The sequence below is a fragment of the Mesoplodon bidens genome (genome assembly GCF_964165515.1).
Source record: "Mesoplodon bidens genome assembly, chromosome: 3".
Classification (NCBI taxonomy): Eukaryota; Metazoa; Chordata; class Mammalia; order Artiodactyla; family Ziphiidae; genus Mesoplodon; species Mesoplodon bidens.
This window is the reverse complement of record NC_138178.1, coordinates 55,551,031-55,577,149: the sequence shown is the minus strand read 5'-3', so window position 1 is coordinate 55,577,149 and position 26,119 is coordinate 55,551,031. Positions and strand designations below refer to the sequence as shown.

Below are 26,119 nucleotides of genomic sequence, written 5' to 3'. Positions count from 1 at the left end.
TTCAAGAACATTGCAAGCCAGTCCTGGCCTTGTCATATCTCCTGAGTCCATCCAACACCTCAGGTATTCCATGCGAAACGGAACTCTGAGATGATGCCTTTAAGCAAGCAGCATAGACTGGTAAGAATTTAACATCCCTAAAAATGGTTATTCGGCCTCCCGAATTTATTTGGTTGGCATTCCTTGACTCAGAAGAGTCCATGCTGTCAAGCATATCTTCATAAATCTTGAGCTTGATGTAGTATGGAACCTAAAAGTGTAGAGGAAATTAGACAAAAGTGGATATAGGAAGTTTAAGTTGTTTTAAGTACATTATGCTTTTTGATGGAACTAAATGAAATGATCAAAGAAGAATGGACTGTAATCAATTGCTATAACATGATGTAAAAACTTAACATATAAGTATATGAAGTACTTCTACCTTCTAAGCACCACCTACTGACATGGCCAAAAATGTATTACAATGAGCTAATGCTCAAGATCCCAGTGTTCAGGTGTTATCTATACTTCCACTCTAATGAATATAAGTAAACTGGGGCTCGGATGGGTCAAAAAGGAGCCTCTCCCAAGCCCTAAAGAGGACCTCCTCACAAGAATTAAAGACCAAAAGGGCAAAGCAGGGAAACTAAAGACCACCCTATACCAACTCCATTCTCTGATTAACAGTCCAGGCAGTAAAAAATACTTCCAAAAAGGTATACAGAAGAGGAACTAAGTGACTGTAAATGACTGCAAAGCTGGAACAGCTGCTACAGGAAATGTGGGAGTTCTGAAGCCCTTGATACACATTGGAAGTCTGCCATGGAACCCATTAGTTTGGGCAATAACCAGCAAAAGCAAGAAAATAAATAAATGAGTAAATCCTCCCTCCCCCACTTCACTCAAGGCTTAAGCAAATTTTATCTTTAGGGGAAAATATAATACTTACATGAATGCTGCATGTATGCATGGGAGCAAGTGATCAGCAACAGCAAATTTACTTTCAGAAAAAGCCTTATTAAAATATAAATACTAGAAAATTACTTTGTAGGCCCAAGTAAATATTCCTCATACATATGTCAGAAGAAATATAGATAAGAGACTTACCTCAGTATTTCAGGGCAGCAAGTGCTCAAATATCTTTCTCTTTCTCAAGTAAGATCAAGAAGCATGGTGAAGTCAGATCAGCAAGGAGAAACTTCGTCTCAATCCCAGGTTTTATTTTCTTCCCTTAGCCTGCTTGTACAATAACTGCTGCCTGGCAAACTGCAAACAAGCACTCAAGTTTCGTTTCACCTCTTTTTTGCCAAGTATCTTCTGGCAAAATTCAGCAAGAGGTGGCATGGTGGAATTGCTAAAGCACTGGGTTGAGATTTGAGTGTTACTTGCCCTCTCTGGGTTCCTTTTTTCCCCATGTATTGAAAAAAAGGTAGAAGCAGAGAAAGGTAAGGGAGCTCTGACAACCCTTCAGCTCTAGCATTCTATGATTTTTAAAGAAATGTAATACAACTCAAATCAGGCAATACAGTGAAGAAGGGAAAGGCAGAGGGTGTGATTAATCTATTGTGACAACAGCTGCCTTCACATATCTAAGAGTTACTGGTAAAAGACATTCCAATCTAACAGAGCACCTACTAGGAACTTCTGTCTAGCACTGTCACAGATAGGTTCATGGTCAACCTAAACATGTGCACTGTGCATTTTATTGGCAACATGGAAAAATCTGTTCAATTATTTTACAGAAATTAAGTTTTTACTCAAAGTGATGTGCATACAATTCAAATGAATAAGAAAAACACAATTACTGTACAATAGCATAAGTGCAACTATGAAATGGCAATACTTTTTTAAACACCCCAGATTTGTAATATATTTGTTCACTGTGCAGAGGGATCGTACCTTGTACAAAATAAAATGAATTTCTCAAACTAATTTAACAAGAATGCCCACTGTTGTGTTGCAAACTGAAAATGTGTCTATAATCTACACCTTAGGTTTAAACGTAGAACTAACCTACATTTTGTGTGGTCACTCTAGACAGCCAGAAAAGTGAAAATCATCCCAATAGATGTTTGAAAATAAAGTGAAAAGGTTCTATCAAATTTATAACAAGAGAGTCTCTTCCTTTTAAGTAATGAATGGGAGCAACACATTCTTATTCATGTACAAAAATTATTGAAATATCTCATACACATCAGTATACTCAAATAGAGAATTTCTCTGCTTTCACAAAGATTTGGACTCAAAGACAACTATTACAACTTGTGCTCAGCTCCAGAGACACAAAGGTACTTCTATGGAAAGGAATAAAGGCAAGTGTAAGGGCCACCTAATTAGCATAAGTGCAATGAAGAGCTGTCCACCAGAAGTTATCACCCACTACAGTACTCTGGGTGCATCTGTTTTAGGACTTTTTAAAACATATCCTTGTGACCTAACTAGTAAAGAAGCAGCAGAATTAATTTTGTAATAAAATACAAATGCTAAAAAATAGCTTACTGAATGCATTCAATGGTATAAGTTTAAAATTTCTCCCTTATACTTTCAAAGTTTTGTATGTAATCCTCATACTTAAGTGCTCCTTCAGTTCACAAGGCTTACATGATACTCAAAAGTTATTTCCACTTAATAAAATGTCTAACCAAGAACTTTTGCTATTTAGAGACTAAGACTCATTCAGAAAAGATCTAACAGACAATCCTCAAAGGCCGGGAGGCTAGGGCTTTGACATCTGGGTGAAAGACAAAACATAATCAAGGGTTATAAGGCTAATAAAGGTATTTACTGAGAATAATAGTGCTTTAAGATTATGACTTACGAGGCTCAGAATACCACCCAATAGCATAAATGACAACCAAAGGCGGCAGGTTGTGCACTCAATCACTGCAAGTTGTGCACTCAATACAGGAGATTCAAGAATGATACCATTAGCCATTCATCCAGCCAGAGGGAAGACAGAAGAGGCCCAATTAATCTGTATGTGGCAACAGAAGATGGAAAATCTTTCTCAGAAGGGGTGGATGATGGATACATAAGGGATTCATTATACTATTATTTATACTGCGTATAATAATTATATATTATTTATGTAATAATTTTATGTAACAATTTTTAAAATGTTTAATCTAAATGGTAAAATTCTCAGACTATAGCCCCCCAAGCTAAACTAGAATGAACCCTAGGGTTAGCCCCTTCACTCTTTTAGATGGTCCTTCCTTATTGTTCTGACACAGGGTTGTAGGAAGGATAAATATTAGGAGTGTAAGTATGAACAAAGCACTTTCCCTACCCTTGTAGATCTTACAATGTAGCAATTATAGAAGGGCAGGGATAAATAGAGGATCCTGGTGATTAGTTTATACATTTTCTTCCCTGACCTGCAGAGCTAGAAAGACTCTGAGCAGTGGTCCAACCACAAACCCAGAGAAGGAGGAAGCTCTGGTCTGCAGCGCCGGTTGTCAGATTACCTCATTATTCCAGTTTCTGCCTCCCAGGCCATTGTCTAGCCCAGCAGATGGCCCTCCAGAGCCTTAGGAGTGAGTGCTAAAAGCCATACACTTATTCATTAGGATGCGGATAACAGGGTCTGAGATTTTGTGGTTTGGGGCCAAGGTTAAGTTCTACTGACTCAACCACAGGAAAGGAATCCTGTTGCCTATTAATTTTCACCATCACTGGTACTGATAACATAGTAGTTAACAGCCAATATACATGACATATGTGCCAGGACCTATCAATTCTATGCTTAATAATGTTAAATAATTCAATTCAAATGTTTACTAATAATTAATTACTATCCTAATAGACAGATAATGCCATTTATATCATGTGTGTGCACACATAAACCTAAACACTTGGATTTAATCATTGGTTCTATTGGTGGAATCAGTCCATGGACTGATCTACCTTACTAGATTCCACTTAGAGATGAAAAAAAAAATTAAACACAAAATGTTTTTAAAGGTTCTCTCTCCCAAATATGAATATATTTCAAAGTATATATTAAAAGCCAGCAGAATTTTCTTTTAACAGTAAAAGCCAAAAACCAGCAGTTCTCAGCTCACAGTTGACATAGCAGCCCCTCAAGTGCTCCTCCCCCCTTAGTACATATGGTACTTTGATGCATATTGTTGAAATTGACAGTCATTTTGCAAATGTTCTGAAAGCTTTCATCTTATTTAATGGTGTTAACATGGAAATAAAGACAGCATTTTAATCAAGTTATTATAAGACCAAAAACATCTTGCAAAATATACACGATTTTTATCTATTAAATTTAAATTTTAGTTAGAATGTATAATAATTTGGCTTTAGTACCTGAAGAAAGTGTTCATTCATAGAATTACTGAATTAAGGCTGGGATAAACCCCAGAAATGATCTAATCCAGTCCCCTCATTAACTGGAAGAAAGTGAGGTTCAGAGATAAAATGACTAGAAGACCTGTGACTAGATTCCAAGTCTTTCTCACCCAGTCCAGTGCTCTATTAGAGCTGCCACTTTCAATCTTTTAACTCAGAATTTAGCATACTTTCTAATATATGCCTAGTATCAACTTCCTTTCAAATATTCTTTCTCTATCCTCCAATTCAGCTTTAGGAAAATAGATACCATTATCTCTCAGTCTAATCCTAATGGTCTCCCTTACATAAACTGTAATGATATTAGCATTCTGTATTACATTATTGTTACCATCAGCCTCCCACAGTTTCTTTAAAAGATTAGAATGACAACTCCAGTTTATTCGGTGTATTGTATAGATGAGTGAAAAAGGTGACCTGCCAAATCCCAGGAAGGGATGCAGCACCAGCACTGCTCCAACCAGGAGAACAAAAAGCAGCTCTTTAGCACTAGTTTGACTGTTATGCTAACCCACTAAATGTTGTGGTGAAAGAAGGTCCTTTCACTGTCTTTGTTCATTTTTTTTTCACACAGGGAATAGATATCCTTATGCACAGTCCTTATGCAAAATTCATATTTTGTTTTGAATTTTTTTCTCAGGCTTATGATGTTTGTGTGACATCAAATAACCAGCCTCCATTTTTCTCCTCTGTTTTAAAATAAAAATCTCCAGAAATTGAAACCTAACAGGTTGGAGTAAGTTCTTAATTATCTACCCAGCCTTTGAATTATTCTGCTTCTGGTTTTGGCCAAAATTGCCTAAGTAGTAGAGCTTTTTTTTTCTTTTTTAAGGTAGATGGAAGAGACTATCACAATAGCTCAAACCACTGAGAGGGTGTGCATTTTGTAAATATAAGTCACTGACGACAAAAATTAAGATGTTTATTTCCCCAATGATGAAATAAATATGACTAGCTCTGATGGGCAATCCAAACTCAAGAAGTCTAACTTTCCTGCAGAACCCTCTGGCAGAAGTCACCAACTAGCACCCCTTCTTAGAATTACAATTTAGCATACTCAGTGCAATGGCTAAAGAAACTTACCCTTACAGAGTAACAACTACTATTAGAGAGAAATCATAAATAGCATTTTAGAACAATGACATACAAGTTAAAATCAAGATGGCTAAGTGACTTTTCAGGACAATACAATAGGTTTTTTAAAAATTCAAAGTTAAAATAACTGAAAAGCAAGGTCAAAAAGCAAAATACTTCTAAACTACCTTGAACCCTAAATTGTCATAATATTTAAAAACTTAATGTTTCTTACTTGAGACAGTCTGTCTCCTGAGATACTATTCAGAATGAAGACACTTGTTGAAATGCAATCAGATTCATTTTCTACTACTACTTAAGGTTTCTTGGAACTCTCTCAAGATCCAACCATGCCCAAGGCAACATTAAGTCTACATTTGGTAAAAATTCAGTTACTTTATTCATTTTCAATTCACTACCTAGTTTCTCCTTCTCTTAAATAATTTTGTAAAAAATTTACTACCAATTTTGAGTAAAATAGTGATGGAGCCTCTTCTTGGGTCTGGTGACACTGCTTCGGACCAAAGTACAGAGATTACTTTCCTAATGTTTTTGGTAATATTCAATACTTTTTCCAAGAACAGCATAATTGAACTATATGTCTAAAATCAAAGCTGAATTCACACAATGATACCTCCAATTCAGTTGTTTACTCTGTAATCCAAGGACCTATGTATGCTCTTACTCATCAGAAGCAAATATTCCATGGCTACATCCAAAGCACTCAAAGGAAAAATATAATCTGACAACATAAAGAATAGTCCCCCTATAACTGTTTATTAGAATGTGAATATATTCCAAATCAATAACTAAAAAAGAAAAAAATCAAGTTACAGAGCATGCATAAAATACAAAGTAGCGATTTACAAATAGATAGTAGTATCTTCATAACCAATACACCAAAATAATAAAACGGCTACAGAGAAAAACTAAATTGACTAATCACAGCAATGCCTTCCGTGCGCCCCACACGTCATGAGCACCGCAAAAGACAGAAGATTAACTATGAAACATAGTAATCTATGCAAGCCCACACACATGTATATTTTGGGGATATTCCACCATCCTGAATAGTATCACTTTAGTTGACACAACTTGTAGAACACTTCAGAGTTAAGTGCTCAATACTATCCACAAGAAAACAAAACTAAATATTAGTGTGCACATTTCTGAATGAGAAATGAGTTGCTCCATTGATTTCAATAACGTAGTGGAAGAAAACTTTCAGGTTTGTACAATGCCTAAATGCATTCTATTTAACTCAAGGTACTACTTCATCTTGCATACTAAAAGAATACATGCCTTTAAGTGGTACCACTTGAGCAGAAATAGTAACCTCTCACTGTATTCTTTAGACATACTGAAACCAGATATTTAACTGGACTATATTCCATAATATACTGCAACACTCAAAAATCAGCATTGTTAAAATAATTTTCCATGCCTGCTGGTGGATATGGTGATAAAACTAGGTTGCATTTCATTTACTGGAAGGTTTTAAGACAAAATTAACACTTCACCATTGGATACTAAGAGCATTAAACCAGTTATTGCCTGAGCAATAAAATGCCACACAATCTACTGCTGGGAAATTAGAGAAGTTAAATGACTTGGGCTGCCTGATTACTGTAATAGAGGCACCTCATATGGAATTCCACCAGTCTCTCCAGTTCCCAGCCTGCCAGGCAGCGCTGTTTAACATATGGCCCCATAACCATACTGCTACTGAAATCATCACAGTCTTTTGTGTTTATTAAGATAATTCTTATCCAGAAAAAAGTGCCCCCCTCTCTGATCAACTTTGATGTTTACAAAAATTAAAAAACAAAATTTACTAAACTACATAACCCTATTAAGGCATGTTAGAAATTGACTTCCAGAATAATGGGAAATTTTCAAGCTCTCAAAATTCTGCTATGTTTATAGGGCAATTCTTAGATTTATGGAAATATACACTGCACTGAGAGAAGAGTGTATTAATTATAAGCCGCTCTGTGGCAAAATGATAGCTTATTTCTACAGTCTTCTTAATTTGATTTAATCAAGACCAACAGATCTGAGCTTCAAGGGATCAAGTTATATTATGTCCTACAGTGACAGCTTCCATGATGAAAAGTAAACAATAATTGAGGAATCCAAACATTCAGTTTATTAAACTAAGGCTAGTGAAGCCATAGCATGAAAAAAAAGCTGCAGTCATTCGGGACAAGTGGATGATTTTATAAAGCTAAAATCAAAAGACTTAAGACATGGAAGTATGAGGAAGTAATAAAACACAAAAATGACCACAAGAATTACAAATATATTTAAATCTCAGACCTGGGAACTGGACTATACACAGCCTTCTAGGGGAGAAGAGAAACGCCTTATATGTTCTGACAGCACTGCACCTTTGGCTTGTTTTCAGTGGTTGGTGGAACATGAATAGGAACCACATTGTTGCTTGGAGACATGTCATTTTCACGTCTGTCTGACATTTGCTTCTGGGAAACAATGCGGTATATCTCTGAGTAAAAAAGAAGAAACAGCAACACCCAGTGTGAACAGACCCATAAATCGTTGATAAAAAAGATACAGAGAGGCAGAAGTTATATTCATAAGAGAAAAAAATGCAAATAAACTGGACAGAGACTGCATATACTCAAAGTTTTACTTTCAAACAGCCACTGATTCGAGTCAACCCATTATTTCACAACAATTTCCCTTAGGGTAAGAAGAGAAATAAAGGTTTTCCATTTCAGAGGGAAAGGTTTACCAATCAGTTAAATAAATCTTTGTCGAAAGAGATTACACAGTTTATGGGCTTAGATCTAAATTTCTACCCTTACCAAAAAAACCTACATACATTGACACTGTACCACAGAAAAATATCTAAATCTGCATTATCAGACACAGTAGGTATTTCTGTTGGCTACATAGGGAAGCATACAACTTCATAAACAAGTCAAAATCCCAAAGGACTCTTGGAAAAGAAGAACAGAAAGATAATGTTTATCAGTGCCTCCTGAACTAAAGTTAAACTGTAATGAAATAATTATTCAAACCAAGCAACTTAAGATTTTCTATGACACTTATCAAAACTAATTGTTTAGCATCTACCTCTTCCACTAAACAAACTAGTGGATGAGGAACGTTGCCTGCCGTATCAGTAAACAAAGGATGATGGGCCATCAAGCCATCAGCCACTGCACCCACCCCCCTCTCCCACGGTGCACCCCGAGGGAATTCAGGATGGAGAAAAGTAGGATACTGGCCCTAGATAGTTAAGGTGCATATCAAAGGAGTAATTTCAATGAGCCCAGACTCTTGCATCTACCCATACAAAGAAAGGCCCTAAATTCATTAACTTGAGATGTCTGGTTTTCCTTAATTAACAGTAATCTTTTGATGTTCCAGACTACCTAGTTTTTGTTCAAGAAACTCCTATATATCCTGGCTCCTCCCTTACCTCTTCAGAACAGTCTCTCAGAGCTATCTGAGAGGCTGCCTCCTGGGCTTAAGTCCTCAGCAAGTCCGCCAAATAAGACATAATTCTCAACTTTTAGGTTGTGCATTTTTTTCAGTCAACAAACTATAAGGACCAAAACTGTATCTACTTAATTCACTGCTGTATCTCCAGCATATAGTAGGGGTTTGATAACTAAGTACATGAATAAATGTTATTAAATTCCTCTACAGCAAGTATCCTTATTTAATATATTGTATTCGGTCTTACAGTGCACTTGCCTAAAAGTAGCTCCCTCTGACTATATAAACTCCTTACAAACAAAGAATGTATCTTACCTTTGTTCTCAAAGTGCTCCCTCCAAAAAAAAAAAAAAAACCTCAAAAGGTAAGGGAATTCTAAAAATGGGACAAACTGACATGATATGCCTCCTATTATGAGGGACTATGAAGTATAATATATTCCTATGAATGACACCTATGTATTCCTACCAAAAATGTTGAAAATGAATTTATCATGAGGAAACAATTAGATAAATCCAGACTGAGGGACATTCTATAAGACAACTGGCCAAGACTCTTCAAAAAAAAGTTACTGCCACAAAATACATTTAAAGATGAGAATAAATGCTTTAGATGTGGGCTACAGCCCACCTATTTATATTAAATATACGTTAACCACCTATTTAAGTTAAATAAATACAATTCAAAATCCAATTCCTCAGTCCAATAGCCATATTTCAAGTGCTCAATAACAACCCGTAGCAAGTGGCTACTCTATTCAGTACCCAGATATATAACAATTCCATCAATGCAATGTGTTTTCCTTGACTGGATCCTAGGTTTAAACTGTAAAAACCAAATCTATAAAAGACATTATTAGTACACCTGGAGAAATCTGAATATGAACTTGCACATTAGATAATACTACGTAAACAAAGTTCTTGGATATGATATACGGTATTGTGATTATGTAGGAGAATGCCTTTTTCTGAGGAGATAAAATGCTCACGTGTTTAGTAGTAAAGTGCCATAATGTCTACAGTTTGCTTTCCAAAGATTGAGCAAAGGGGAAGAAAAGTATATTTACACATATAGAAATAAACCAAATGTGGCAAAATGTTAATAACTGAGGATTTTAGATGAAGGATATATGGGTGTTCACTGTATTACTTCTGTAATATTTGAAAATTTTAAAAATATAAAGTTATGGGGGAAAAAAGAAAGTGGAATCATATTTTCAAATGTACGAACATCATTTGGATTCTAGGTTGAACTGTTAAAATTTGAGACAGGAAATTTTAATATTGTTTGGATAGTAGAGGACAATAAGGAATTACTGCCAGTTTTTAAACGGTTTTGTTGTTACGGGTTTAAGTCCTACCTTTTAAATATACATCATGAAATGTTTACAAATGAAATGATGTAATATCTGGGATTTGTTTCAAAATAATGGGGGAGGGAGTAGGAGGAGGAAAGATTGGCTCTGAACTGAATGAAGGTTGTTGATGGCTACATGGGAGCTCATGATAGTATCCTACTTTTGGTATGCTGAAAATTTTCCATAACAAAAAGTTAAAGAAAAGGAAATGTACTAACTAAATTATTAATACATTTTTTCCAAGTTAAAAACTAATTTCCCTAAAGTTGAATAACAGCAAACTGTAATCAACTGAATATGTAAACTAACAAAAACACTGACAGCTCGTGTGACTTCTCTTATGATTTTTTGGGGGAAGCAGGTGGCTAAAATTTATGTTTCAGAAGGTTGACAGTGGTTCAAAGTGGTGCTTCTGAAAAAATTAGATTCCAATAAAGAAAGGCAGACTAGAATTTAAAAAAATTAAAAAAAGGATATGCAGGACGTGGTGTCTTCATTTGGATTCTTCTCATTAAAAAGGGATGGGACCGGGGCTTCCCTGGTGGCGCAGTGGTTAAGAATCCGTCTGCCAATGCAGGGGACACGGGTTCGAGCCCTGGTCTGGGAAGATCCCCATGCCGCGGAGCAACTAAGCCCGTGCACCACAACTACGAGCCTGCGAGCCACAACTACTAAGCCTGCGTGCTACAACTACTGAAGCCTGCGCACCTAGAGCCTGTGCTCCACAACAAGAGAAGCCACCGCAATGAGAGGCCCGCGCACCGCCACGAAGAGTAGACTAAGAAAGAGTAGACTAAGAAAGCCCGCGTGCAGCAACGAAGACCCAACGTAGCCAAGAATAAGTTAATTAATTTAAAAAGAAATTTTAAAAAGGGATGGGACCAGAGTGTCTAGGGTAAAGAGAAAGACAGTCATTCAATCAGGTTAGTGACTAAGAAGTAAAGATAATCATCAACTTACTGAAAAACTATACCATTCATTCTTTATTCTTTATGTTTTCTCCCTAATCCCCAACTGGAAGGCTCTTCTTTCTCAAGTGCAAATGATTAAATGTGACCCTCTACTAAAAATTTAACTTCTTTACAAGTGGTTTTAAATATTACATCAGGGGAACCAAAACAAAAATTATTTTGCAGGTTCTTAAATAAAAAGCAAATACTGGAAGAAAGGAAAAAGCAGAGTTCTCAGAGAACACAGAAAGGTAAATAATTAAAGAGATCTCATTACAAGGAAAGAAATTTGAGCAGTGTTATAAAACTGCCTGCAAGTACTGCATACTGTTTTGTAGAAGTAGATTATTACTACATTGCTACAGTCACCAAAAAGATGTCCGCTAATAAAAATGCCACCCAAGGCAACAAAGAAAAAGGAAAGTGCTGATCAGAAAATTAGGAGAAATTTTTTCTTTCAGTTAGAATGGGCACTAAGAAGCTACACAAGTAATTTAACATCTCTTGAGGCTGGGTGTGTCACTTAAAAAAAACTTTGATAAGAAAATATAAAGCAGGTACCTTCTAGCTGGTATCTGATTAGAGAAGGTTATTTAAGTGGGGGGAGGGGAACAGGACTAATAACTTGCTAAACCAGATGCAAATATTTTCCTCTTTCAAGGGCATGTTCTCCTTTAGAACCAAATGTATGTGATATACCAATTCCTGTGCAGACCCTTTTCAAGAAGTCCAAAGGACAGGTAAGGTTAGAAAGAAAAGAAATTCTGCTTTATCTTTCTTATAACAGGATCTCTTGTATGAGATCTAAATATAAAGCAAAATATTAGTATAAAATAGCTTTAAATATAACCGAGTAAAGTTAAATAAAAGACATATGCCTATTTCTACTCTAATGGAAGTATGGATCAAGTTTCAAAGTAAATTCTAAGGAAGTTAAATGCAATAGCTCCAAATTGGGGAACAAAAAACCCGCAAATTCCTCAGTCCCTCCAAAAATTGTGAAAATAGCAGAGACCTGAGTTATCCTACTACAGCCTACATCAGAATTTGTTAGACCTTCTTCAAACCTACTGCTCACGATATAAGTTTCTTGAAGGTCAAAAAAATGCTCTGATTTGACTGACACAAGGTTGCTACATGAAAAGAATCAAAGCTACTATGTCTGATTAAAAGATCCTCCCTACTCCAATAAAATTAATGCCTGAAAAACCCTAGCCTCACTTTTAAGAGACAATATGCTAAGTGAACTAAAATTCTTTCAACCAGGAATTCCCTGGCAGTCCAGTGGTTAGGACTCCATGCTTCCACTGCAGGGGGCACAGGTTCAGTCCCTGGTCAGGGAAATAAGATCCCACAAGCCACACAGCGCAGCCAAAAAATAAAAATTCTTTCAACCACAGAATTAAGAATCTAGTCTCCATACTACTAAGATGGCTTGGACTTATTAATTACACGGAGAAACTTGGAGGACATCATCATAACCAACATCACCAGTAATTAATAAGACAAACCAATACCATGAGCCTTCTGATATGATGCACTGAGAACACTTCTGTGGTATTCCTGCTGAAAATACATAACCAGAACTGAATCACAAGGAAACATAAGACAAACCCAAATTGAGGGACACTACAAAATAACTGACCCATACCCTTCAAGAAATGTCAATAAACAAAAGACAAAATGAGGAACTATTCCAGATTAGAGAAAACTAAAAAGAGTTATGACAACTGAATGCAATGTATGATCTGATTACAGACTGTCTTTTGCTAATAAGGACATAATTGGAACAGTTGGCAAAACCTGAATAAGATCTGTAGCTTAACATTGATGTGGTACTATTATCTAACTCTCTAATTTTGATCAATGTACTATGGCTATGAAAAGACTATATCCTTGATTTTAGGAAATACACGCTGAAAAGCACTTAGGGATAATGGGCAACATGTCTGTCACTCTCAAATGGTACAGGAAAAAAACAGTATTATTTATATATTTAGAGAGGAAGAAAAAGAAGCAAGCAAGTGTGGTAAAATATCAACATCTGCGGAATATGGGTTAAAGGTATTTGCAAATACTTTGTACTATTATTGCAAACTTTAAGTCTGAATTTGTCAAAATTCAAAGTTAAAAGAAAAAAATAATACAGTATAGGGCTTCCCTGGTGGCGCAGTGGTTGAGAGTCCGCCTGCCGATGCAGGGGACACGGGTTCGTGCCCCGGTCCGGGAGGATCCCACATGCCGTGGAGCGGCTGGGCCCGTGAGCCATGGCTGCTGAGCCTGCGCGTCCGGAGCCTGTGCTCCGCAACAGGAGAGGCCACAACAGTGAGAGGCCTGCGTACCGCAAAAAATATATATATATACAGTATGGAAAATATGGATTAATAACATCCCTCAATGAACTTGAGGATGAAAGAAAACAAAGCTGCACTGAAATTTACAGGCTAAGCAATGTATCAGGCTCACTTATGCACTAACCAACTACCTCCTAAAAATACCATCAGCAAAATTATGTCATGAAGTTACTGTCAAATTCATGGTGTCAAGAATGGCATGGGTCGATTCTAAAAAAAAGCAACACAGTTAACTTTGAAGTAACAATGGAGATACATTTTCTAATACATAATTTTGCATCTTAAAAAGTAAAAAGCTATTTTTTTCTTCCAGCAACATCAAAATACAACATAAATGCTCCCTTAATACTGTTAACACGTAAGGCAGAATTAAGCCTAATGAGAATACTGTTCTATTTCCTGTTTTTTGCTATGCATTAATACTCCCACTATTATATAGAAAAGTTTAGAACAAACATCCTAACACTTGCCAAACACAGATGTCTGCTGCCATATGCAGTGATCTCTGATCCCACAGATCAACACTGAGATTTATTACAGGAAGCTGAGGAAATAGTGGCTACATAGAGAGGAAAAGTGGTAGTAGTAAGTGAAGCTCAAGCCTTGTTTGCTTTCAAGCAATATTAATTAAGCAGTAACAAAAGCTTAATCAAGAGTGAATTTTAAGAGAAACAGCCAGATGTTCATCATTCAGGACAAAACAGATCAATTTAAAGTATATATCACTGCTTATTGATTAGTTCATGTTTGAACAGATCATACGTTCAACGTTACAAAACAATACATAAAATAGTTAACTGCAGATGGAAGAAAACACTTGGCCTCATTTTCACTCAATATGAGAAAAAAACGGGCTATAAATTGAAATCAGAATGGGCTAGAATTATAGCAGAGATTTGACAGGACATAAAAAATAACCCAACAAGGACTAACTAAAGTTTTTTCAAATGAGGTTTTTCAGAGGCCTTAAGAGACTCACAGACTTTGAAAATGATTTAATTCACTCATGTTAAGACACTGAATCTTAGGACTAGAGAGGTTCACTGGCTTTAGTTACACAGGGAATGAGAGCAAAGTGATAAAAAGTAAAGCCTACAGCTCCTGGGTCTCAATTGAGTATTCAACACATTGACCCAAGAGAAACCACACAAGTGCTTAAAAAGGAAAAAAAGGATTTGCAGACATACTGCCTATTCAATCTGATCTTGCTTGCTTGAAATAATCTGCAATGAAAGTTGACACAAAGATTCTAAAAGAAAGCTACTGTGTTCCAAAGACTGTTTATCCAACCCTAGCACCAGTCCTTTATTTACTATTTTTCTGATAACAGAAAAGAATTCTAATAAACCAGGTATGTAAATCATCAATATAGTTTTTTTTTTTTTTTTTTTTTTTTTTTCTTTTTGCAGTATGCGGGCCTCTCACTGTTGTGGCCTCTCCCGTTGCGGAGCACAGGCTCCGGATGCGCAGGCCCAGCGGCCATGGCTCACGGGCCCAGCCGCTCCGCGGCATATGGGATCCTCCCAGACCGGGGCACGAACCCGTATCCCCTGCATCGGCAGGCGGACTCTCAACCACTGCGCCACCAGGGAGGCCCTATAGTTTATTTTTAATGAGTTTTTTTTTCATACCTTAACTGCTATTTAGCTACCGATATCAAATATTTACAATGTACCAGGGACAGCTAAGTATTTTACATGTACAAACTCATGTACTCATTTTTGGAGTCTAGAGTAGATGTCTCAATGACAGACAATTCTTTTCTGTGAGTTAGGTTATAGAGACCAAAACCTTTAAGTCACAACATTAACAGTCAAGTCAAATCATATCACAAGGTATTTATAAATACAAGCCCTTACTTGAAAGAAAATAACAGAACTTCCAAAACAGATTTCAACTTTACATACGAAGAAATTAAGGGCTAGAAAGGTTAAGTAACTTGCCGAAGATTATAGGAGCTAATTAGTAAGTGGAGCAGCCAGGACTAGAAACCAAGTCAGGCTTCTAAGCCCATGTTCCTAAACCCTAAGTTTTATTCCCTACATTTTTACAGTAAAATAACATTTAAAAGCTAAAATCTGTTGGTCTCCAATACAAGTGCTGCATACGAAGAATAACAATTTTCTTACATTATAATTGGAAGCTCATTTACTTAACCATTTCTCCATATATATTTTTTAGACCACATAAGATCACTATATATCAAGACTATACTCTAAATTATGAGTTCTTAAAAGTAATATACAGGGACCTCCCTGGTGGTCCAGTGGTTAAGACTCCATGCTCCCAATGCAGGAGGCCTGGGTTCGATCCCTGGTCAGGGAACTAGATCCCTCATGCTGCAACTAAGACCCAGCATAGCCAAATAAATAAATAAAAAATTTTAAAGTAATATACATTTTTAAAGTACTTAAAAACAACTCACTGAAGTGCCTACTAGAGGATTAAGATTAAACTTTCAGATGAAGTGTTCATTCTATTAAAGACAGGGTAGATATGAGTCAACATAAATAAAATGTCCTCTTATTCCTGAGGTTGACCTGGTCTACACATCCACATTCCAAAACAGCATGAATTTTGTTCCTTTCCCACTACTTATTTAAACTTTTCAGTATGTAATCACTGACTGATTTTCTCCACAGGTAACACCTTGCTTCTTATCCAATAATAGATCACGGCAGAATTTTACTTTTTGTTTTCTCATTTAAGTTTTTAAGAATATATTTTTCCCTGGGTGCTTCTATAACAAATCAGAACCAAGAATGCCTTTTTTTACTGAACTTCAAAAGGACATTCACATCTTTCCATAAATGGGATTTCAATATTTATTTTCTAAAAAGTACCATTAAGCATTGCTTTGTGCTTATGACCATGAAATATGGAATTCATGGACCAAAGTAATAACAGCAGTGAACAAATTATTTTCAAAGTATTTTTCCCACTATAAACCAGATGAATTAGGATGATTAAAGCTCAGCAAGCAAGGGTTGTTAACTAATTTTGTACTCTAAACAGGTCTTGCGATAGTAGCTTTCAAATGATAGTCATTCTCAGTGTGATTTTATAGTTTAGTTTCCTGATTAATTTGTTTAAATTTCCTTCCTAATACTTCAAATTCCCACTGGTATAATCTAAAAATGCAAGTCTCACCTGTCAAGATTGTCTGAAAAGCAGCTTCTACATTTGTAGAGTCTAGAGCAGATGTCTCAATGAATGACAAACCATTCTTTTCTGTGGGGAGACACAAAAACTTCAGTCTTGTCAAATTTTAATACAAGGGATGTATTAAAGCTTTCAAAAGGAAAGTAACAGAACTTTTTTAAAGCCCAAGACCTCCCCAACTTCTTGAGGAATAAGAACACATGTTACTTCCACGTTAGCAGATTAAAAATGACAGCGAGAAATTTTCACTGACTTCTTAATTAAAATAAATACTCGTTACATCTAAATATTACCACTAGCAATGAACATTAGGCATAATGTAGTAAACTTATCAAATACTCAGCTAATTTCATCCCTTACTGGGCTTCTCCCCATCAACCACATAGCTATGGTATGAACGTGGGTGGGTATATGTGATTCACTCAGAATTCTGTGACTGTATTATCTAAAATAAAGCTTCTCTCCTAGAAAACTGAAAAACTGTGATAGAAAATTTTATTCACAGCATAATTAATAGTGGAAGGTCACAATTTTCACTAGTCAAGAATGTACAATGTTGCCTTCTAGTAGGCTGCCCCTACCAGTACGGAGTCAACAGATAGGCAGATCCTCTATAAAGACAAAAAAGTTACAACTCCTAAGCAGCTACATCCCTGTTGGTCCTTGACCACTCCCTAGGCCACTACTTTTCGGACACACATAGAACAAGCCTTAGTAAAACACAGACATAATGGAAAAAGGCAGGAAGCACAGAATAAACATAGATTTCATCTACCCGTTCCAGGGAGAGAAAAGAAGACAGTATTCATATTCAATTTTTGGCAGCAAAAACTCAAAATACTAGTTTTAATAACTCAAAGTTAAGCAAAAGAGTCGTACAGTCATCACACACTTTCAAAACAACAATACTTGTTAAGCGTTCATGTTTACCTTTCCAAAACTACTGTAACCGATTACCCTCATGGGAGGGTTATCAAAACTGCAAGAAATACAGAATCACTGTAATATCACAGAATTCATATCACTAACCTGCAAAAGCTCTTGCTTCATCTGTAGGAACCGCCCTGAGATGGCGCAAATCACTCTTATTGCCCACAAGCATGATAACAATGTTACTATCAGCATGATCTCTCAGTTCTTTCAGCCATCGCTCTACATTTTCATACGTGAGATGTTTAGCAATGTCATAAACCAATAAGGCACCTACAGCTCCACGATAGTATCTGAAAACAGAAACATGTATTTAACTATTAGAAAACAACCACAAGATGGAAGAGAACACCAGAAAAGACTAAGTATATGGAATATATATATATATATATATATACATACACATATATATAGTTTTAAACACACTTATAAATTTTAGAATCCTAATACCAGAATTCTTTAAAGGAAACAAAACAGTACCTTTTGCCAATACCAAAAGTCAGCTAATTCACTTTGGTAGCCTATTTCACAGAACTTAAAAAACTATGAGACTTACGCTGATGTTATAGCTCGGTATCGCTCTTGCCCTGCCGTGTCCCATATCTGTGCTTTTATTGTTTTCCCATCAACCTGGATGCTTCTTGTTGCAAACTCTACTCCAATGGTGCTCTTGCTTTCAAGATTAAACTCATTTCGAGTAAATCGAGACAGGAGATTACTCTTTCCAACACCAGAATCTCCGATAAGGACAACTAAAAAGACAAAGAACTTAATGTCAGATGAATGAGGCACACACATTCACAATGCCATCATGTTTTAAAGCAAAAAAAGACAGGGCATCTGATGTTTAAAAAGGGATGAGGGTGGGGGTGGAGCTGAGTGCCCATGTTATCAATCGATAAAACCAATTTATTCTTTTTAACGTGTTTCTACCTGCATAGTGACTTCCACACATCATCTTCCACACATCATCTGCTTAGCACAGATAAAGTATCCTGTCTCACACATGCAAATTTTAATCATAGGTCTACTAGGCACTGATGACAGGCTAATGCATTAATTTAACAATCAACGCTATACCAACCTTACTACCTTAGAAGGTAATAACTTGAAAGATAAATCCTAAACCAAATGAACAATTTGTGATATGAAAATGTATTAGACATGAAAGCAACAAAGGATGTTAGTGCCCTAAGTATGTTCTACTTAGTCTCATCAAAGCCTGGATGACCTCAGGACTCATACCTAGGCAAAATGAAACACACGTAACACAGAAGGCATCAAGTTTATAAACTTTGCCACCCAGATCACAGAAACTACAATGGCCCTTTCATAGTTACATTTACCAGACTGGCAGGAGACTAGAGACCCCTCCAAAAACAAACACCCCACTAAGTTTAACAGGGGCCCTAGAAAGCTGACTAATAACTCTGACTTACTCTGAGTCAAAGCCAAAGCAAGGAGGGCCTACACTTTTACTTACGACTTAATGAATTTAAAAAAAAAAAAAGGTTTGATTAGATGAATTTATTTCCTATGATTACTATAGGAGGCAGTTTACTTACTAGCTAAATACAGTGGATTCTTTTGAAGTGACATTACACTTCAAAAACAATGGGGCAACAGGCAGTCAACTTGTTTTAAAGCATTTCTATCTGAATTTAAAGAACAAATGAGTTCACAGGTTTACAGAATCTGAGCTTGATAACATTTTTTTCCTTGGTAAAAAATTTTTTCAAGATTTCAAAAAATATTATACTTATTCCTACTGTTGACTACTAATGCTGCTTCTTAGTTCTTATTAGTTAATTGACTTACATACCAGGACTAGATAATCAAACATGCAAGAATAACACCAGGAATAAGACCATGCCTTACTAAAAGAGACTGGTATCTGGTAGAGGGTGGCAAGGGCAGTGAAAACTGTGAGAGCTCACTGCACTCAGGTCAGAGGGCAGAGTCCATTACGCATTCCTTCCTTGCCACAAGAGCGGATATAAGCTGGCCTCTGGTCAGTCTTGGAGAGAGTACAATTAGCAAATGCATATCTTTCTGGCCTCGTCTATCAGCTGATTCAGCAAGAAATCATCCCGGCAGCAGTGACCCCATGCAGCAAAATGCATAGTTATTTCTAGTTATATAGTCAATTAGAGGTGTCAGAGGTACTGCAGCAAACACAGATAATACAGTAAATGCTTTAATTTGGATACCAGGCAAGAAGATGCTAAGCTCGTGAAAGTAACGTACAAAAACAATGCACTTCCAATTTTATAGGATAGTTGGCTGATATGATAGTTCTCAAGGTCCCCCATTCTAGATGTGAAATGAAATCCCAGTTTCAGTAATCAAGTTCACCCCATTAGCAGGGTGTACTCACTGCTGCCTCTTAGTGTAAGAGGCTGGATGTTCTGCTGAGGAAAACTGAATCTTTTCTGGCCCCATGCTAGCACTGAGGTATAAAAGTCTCACTTGAAGTGGGAATAGGACAGAAGGGAAAACCCAAAATGCTGAACGTTTCTACTGCACAGGGACTCAGATACATCAGATATATCGATTTAGAAGCCAGTCATTTAGTTTAAAGCCAAAGAGCAAGACATCTAGAATGATAATGCCTTTGGAAAATAAATAAATAAATAACTCAAAGAACACTTTCTCCATCCCACAAAAACTCTAGTACTTTCAAATTTTGGTCTCTTGCCTTTCAACCTCCACTTTAATGATTATGTTCATTATCTCCCCATCCTCAAATCTTTATGCCATCATAAAAATATTTAGTGAGGACGTGTTTTCCCCTTGATATAACCAATTAATTTTAACATAAAATTAGTACCCTTATCTGAAAATAATTCAAGATTCATGAATACTTTATATAATATAAAATAGTTATCTCAACTAGACATGGAAAAGGCTGACAGAATTATGACTAGCAACTTCTTAAAGGATTGTATCTTAAATGACAACAGAAGGTATTGGTTCTTTAAGAATAGCGCTGCCAAGATGATGCTGAGAAATGACACACTAAGGAAAGCTGCTTCTATTCAGTTGCCAGATGAGAAACCACACCAAGAAAGGTTATATTTAGGCTCACTAAAAAATAAACAAACTAGAATGGGTTAAATTACCTAAACAACAGAAGAGAATTTACTGCCTATGATTTAAAAAAACAAACCAAAAACCCGAAAGTTCATGGACTCAGACTTAATTTCTAATCAAAACAGTTTCTCTCATTAAGATGACAATACTTAATTGATTTTTTTTAATGAGACAAACTATATGATCACATCCTATAGTTCAAGAAAGGAATTTGAAGTTTTTCCTATACTTTCCATAACTAGTATCTTAGGTTAAAAGTACTTCCACTTTAAACATTTTATAACTATAGCCATCTACATAACATATATATACGTGTGTAAGCATAAATTAAATAACAGCATCTGTATATGAAACATGTATCACATTTCTAAAATAACCTGATAATATTCATTACCACTTGGTTAACCTCATCTGCTGAATTTTATGTATCATCTCTAATATCTAATGCTAAATTTGGTTCATTATATATCAAATACTACGCTGCTAAATGCCATAAAAACAGAATATACATATTAACTGACCATTTTTAACAAAAATTTCCAACTCTTCAACCACATTTAGTTTTACACACTCTCTTGCAAACTAGCGTACTGGATTAAAATTTAATTAAACAAATCAGCCATAGTATCTCAGACCTAAAAGTTATCACCTGAAGGAGTAATTGATAATTTTCATACTGGCTTTTATAAATAAACTTGGAGATCTTTCTACTCTTTCAACTATTCATAGTCCAATCTCACCAAGAGTCTTTAAAATTCAATAAGGCTGAAGTCTAGACAAGCTTTTCTAGATTCAGCAGAACCCAAATTGCTCAACCAAAAGTTGTGAAAGAAAACCTATCAAGATTCAAGACAGCAAAGTTCCTATGATCGGTCCCACTGGCAATCAGCTGATGTTAATTACTACTGACCTTCAACGAGACTGAAAAGAAAATGGTGTAGACTACGTATCCAGGTATTTTCAGAAAATGTGACTCTGACTGAATTGGTGTCTACCACAATATTTGTAAATAGGAACTATGATTGATTCATACTTCATTTATGTGTCCCAAAGGGCCTTAACCACATTGTGTGTAAATATTTGTGGAATTAAAGTTTTTAAAATAAAAAGTTAAGTTTTAAAAATAAAATTAATTCCCCACCTCCACCAAAAGTCTCACTGTTGAACTTAACTAAAGATTAATGTTCAAGAACAAATACATAGTTTAGAATAATGCTCCTGCTCTCCCCACATTACATTCCCACTTGGACCACTTCATCCTACACCAATCAAAATATTCCTTCATTTTCAACTGGTTAGAGTTACAAACTAATTTACAATTCCCTCAACTCTTGTTTGCTAGGTAAGTATTCTTCCAGCTAGACAGCTGCAGCTCATTTCAGGGAATAAATCTATGTAGAATGAAACCACTTAAAATGAAATTATTGTTGCTTCACTTTAAATTATAATTGTATAAATAAGAAATTGGCTATATAATCATCACAGAAGTTAAAAAGTGACTCATATCCTGTAAGAGATTTTAAAAAAGTGGAAATCTTTCTCAGCAGAATTTTTAAAATACCTTATCAAACAGCAAAATGTACAACACATGAAACCATAACCCATGGAAATATAAAACACTTTAGGAGGTCCTAGTTTTAAGTTTCTTTACTAATACTTAAATGCTCTTATAGTTATAGATTCAGGTTTAAAAAAAACCCCGAATTCTTTCACATTATTACCATTTATTGAGTCCTCACAGAAGCTAAAATTTTACAATCAGTCTCATTTAATTCTCACAACAGCCCTGAGAGGTGTTTTTTTTTTTTTTTTTAATAGATGAGGGAACTGAGGCTCAAAAAAGTCATCTTTCCAAAGGTCACAAAGCAAATGTAAAACCTGAGTCAGTATTTGAACCCAGGCCTGTGTGATTCCAAAGCCCTGTGCTCTCTCAATCATTGTTAGTAGGATGGTCTAAACCCAAAGCTAAGTTAAAATTTCTTAAGCCAATCCAGGATACTGAGTATTCTTTGTGAGAAAATAACTGGCTTCTATAACCAACATTCAAGTTCTAAAACAAACAGGAGAAATACTCTGATAGTCTATCTCGTCCTAAATTAATTACTTCAAAAGTACCTAGCTGCCCACTGCCCTTGCACCTTGTTTAAAAAAACAAATCTCTCTTTAATGACTAAACCCCAGTCTCCAGGGTCTCACTTAAGTAACTGCACCAGACCTCAGATGCCTTCAGCCAAGAGTGTGCAAACTAATTCATGTTTCTTTTTTCTATTTGCAAAATGCATTAAGTATCCTCTTCTCCATAAATGCCTTTCCACTATCAGGGGGGTGGGAAGGTACTCACCCTATATAAAAATTTCTGGCCCAGAAGAATAAGTGGTGATAAGGGCATATCATCCGCTAGTGTGCCAAGATTTGCAAAGTATTGGTAAAGCAATGTTTCCTGCTTGTTTAGTCAACCATTCTTAGCACCCAGTGGCAAAGTTAGAAACAGTCACCAAGCTTAACATTCTTTTTAAACTCCACCCTCCACTGTAAAGCTTTAATAGCAATGGCTTCTTCCTCCTTGGTAATGATCTTTGTTCAGCATACTACTGATGGCTGCCCTCCTAATTCAGGAGCCGAGAAAGACCATCAGAGAGAGCACATTCATCCAACAAAAAAAGCATTTAGTGTACTCTTCTCTCAATGAAAACTGTGTCCATTATTTTTGTTGATTAAAAAAGAAAACTATTTGGATTCTTTCTGGACTAACCAATAAGCAATTCTTTTTTTTCACTCCCCACCCTCCAATATGTTTTGTCCAAGTGCACTACATGTTTCCCTACCTTATGAAAAATATTTAATTTGACCAAAGAGCACGCAACTTCCCCATGCCGCTCCCCCCTCCACCTCTGGGAAAAGGTATGCGGCCAACTAGGACTCTTCCCTTCCTGTTCTAAAAACACCAAAAGGTTGGATCCTCCCAGTGTTGCAGCAGGAAGCAACCAGTCCACAGCGATAAAGAAAGCTAGTATTTGTGCAGCGCACAACCTTTCCTGCTCAGGAACTGGGCCTTCAGGTCTGGCAAGGATAACAGCCACCACCCATCCGCAACCCCTTCTCTCGAGCAGAGTCAAGAGCTATCCCAGGCTGTCTGCCGCTGGGAAGGGAGGGTAGAAGAAAAAAGACTAGGTGGCAAGTCACATCGGTCTGCCGGGTCACTGCGACAAGTGCGCGCGTGGGTGCTGGGACGATCCCTCCTGCCCTACCCCCCCCCAGCGTCGGGGGTCGCACACGAGACGTGGGAGAGCTCTTCAACTATCTGGGGAGGGAAGGCAGAGAAAGAGCTACCAATGCTGGGGGCAGTGCGAGAAGGTTACTGACCGAGAGAACTGTGGGGCGGGTGGGGGTGGGGCCGCCGGCCCGTGCGGCTTTTAACCAGGGCCTGGCCCCGCTGATGGAAGAAGAGTGCTAGGAGAGGCGTCTGTCCGAGGAGAGGGGAAGGGGCCCTCCCGAGAGGAAAGGGCGACGGATAAGAAAAAGACCTGTACTGGGAGCGTAGGTCGAGGGAAAGGTGAAGAGCGGAGGGAAGGGCCTGTCAGAGGGGCTCAGGGAGGGTGTATACTGAGGGGGAGGGGGTGCTCAATCCGAAAAGATGGACGGTGGGAGGGGCGCCCCTTTGAAGGGGCCCTGGAACCCGGGGAGGAAGGAAGGCGATTTGGGAGACAGCAGCCGGCCGCGAGAAGGGCGCAGGATAGGGGCTCTGAGGCGTCCTCAGGCCTCTGGGGAGGTCGCTAAGAGACTGCTGTGTGGTGAGGATCCCTTCTGTGACAGGAGGGAAAGGAGCTGAGCTGGGAGACCGAAGGACGAACCGCACACAGAGGAAGGGCTGAGAAAGGCCGATCTCAGGGCAGGGGCAGCCCGCGGGCGGGTCCCCTGGGAGTGTCCCGAGCCCCCGAACCGGGACTCGGGGGAGAGTTCGAGAGCCCGTGGCCTCACCTTTGAAGAGGTAGTCGTACTCGTCGTCGCGGGTGCCCATGGCGCGGCCGAGAAGCGAAGGGGCGGGAGCAGCAGTGGTACCGGTGGGACCAGGGGGCGTCGCTGCAGGGGTAAACCGAGCGCCGAGCTTCAGCAGCCGGACCCGGTAAAGAACCCCTCCCTGCCACTACGCCACTTCCGGCAGGCCCCCGCCCCTAAGGGGAAGTACTTCCGGGGAGGCGGTGCCCCGCCCCTGAGGCTAAGAAGGGCGGTGCTCTCGGGTTTCCCTTATGTTTTCAAATTCTCGTCCACCCCTCCCCCCGCCTCGGAAGGCTCAGAGCGGATACTGAGTCCTGGAGTGCCGGCTGACCTTCCTAGCGGCTGCTCTCCGAACTTAATGGTCTCTCCCTCATTCCATGCGCCGCCATGCCGCGAAGCGGGGCGCTGGGGAGCACTTCAGCACTGCCTATGGCGGTTGGTTTGTGGATGGGGGCAGGGTTCTTTAAGGATTAGAGAGCCGAAGGCGAGGTTGTGTGTGTGTGGTGGTTCCATGGTGTAATGGTTAGCACTCTGGACTCTGAATCCAGCGATCCGAGTTCAAATCTCGGTGGAACCTACACCGCTGGGTTTTTATGTTCCTGGCTACGCTTTTATAATTCATTTACTTATTCACTAGGTGACTGTACACCTACGGTATATGTGTCCTTGAACTAAGTAGGGACAGAATGTCACAAAATATTATCTTTGCCCAGGAAAACCACATACCTTCCCCTCTTCGATTTTGTACTCTCTGTCACCTAGGTGTCTCCGAAGTAGCCTCTGCTCTTCGCCCTTTTTTTTTTTTTAACCTGGGCCCTCTTCAAAAGCTTCCATGAAAGTTGATTCCTTTTGCTAGAATTTTCAACCTCCAACTTCATTCAAGGGCAGGCACTTCTCACTCCTTTTCTCCCGAAATCTCTCAAACCTTCTCCAGACGTCATTCAGAGAACCTCGCCCACCCTCCTCATCAAGATTCATCAAGAACTTCTTGAACCCTATTTGTCATCCTCTAAGCTAAACCTGGTTACATAATTATTTCATTTAACATGCAGAGCAAAGGATGGCAATTTCCATTTTAGCAGAAATGTGGATGGGGAGACTCAAGTGATTTGCCGAAGATCACGCAGCAGGGTCTCCCTGTATTTGAAGAGAGTTTTTGTAATACCAAAAAGCTTTTCCCATTTATTGTCAAACCCCACTACAACCTATATGCAATTTAGACTTTTGGGCAAGAGTGCCCGTAGTAAGCAGAGTAATGGCTCCCCAAAGATGTCCACTTCCCAATCCTTGGGCACTGTGAATATGCTAGGTTACATGGCAAAGGGGAATTAGGTTGCAGATGGAATTAAGGTTGCAAATCAACTGACTTTAAAATAGGATGATTAGAGGGCCTAATG

At 37.9% G+C, this 26,119-nt stretch overlaps 1 protein-coding gene across 1 annotated transcript; it reads right to left on the bottom strand.

The window, feature by feature from the left end:
* Nucleotides 1-6,168: 6,168 nt before the first annotated feature.
* On the bottom strand, nt 6,169-24,887 carry RAB11A (RAB11A, member RAS oncogene family). The gene is made up of 5 exons (XM_081229543.1): nt 24,705-24,887; nt 18,190-18,385; nt 17,733-17,926; nt 16,692-16,772; nt 6,169-7,918 (listed from the first exon to the last, which is right to left on the bottom strand). Exons 1-5 carry the CDS (start codon nt 24,742-24,744, stop codon nt 7,779-7,781), a joined length of 651 nt encoding a protein of 216 aa, XP_081085669.1. The 5' UTR covers nt 24,745-24,887; the 3' UTR covers nt 6,169-7,778.
* Nucleotides 24,888-26,119: the final 1,232 nt, after the last annotated feature.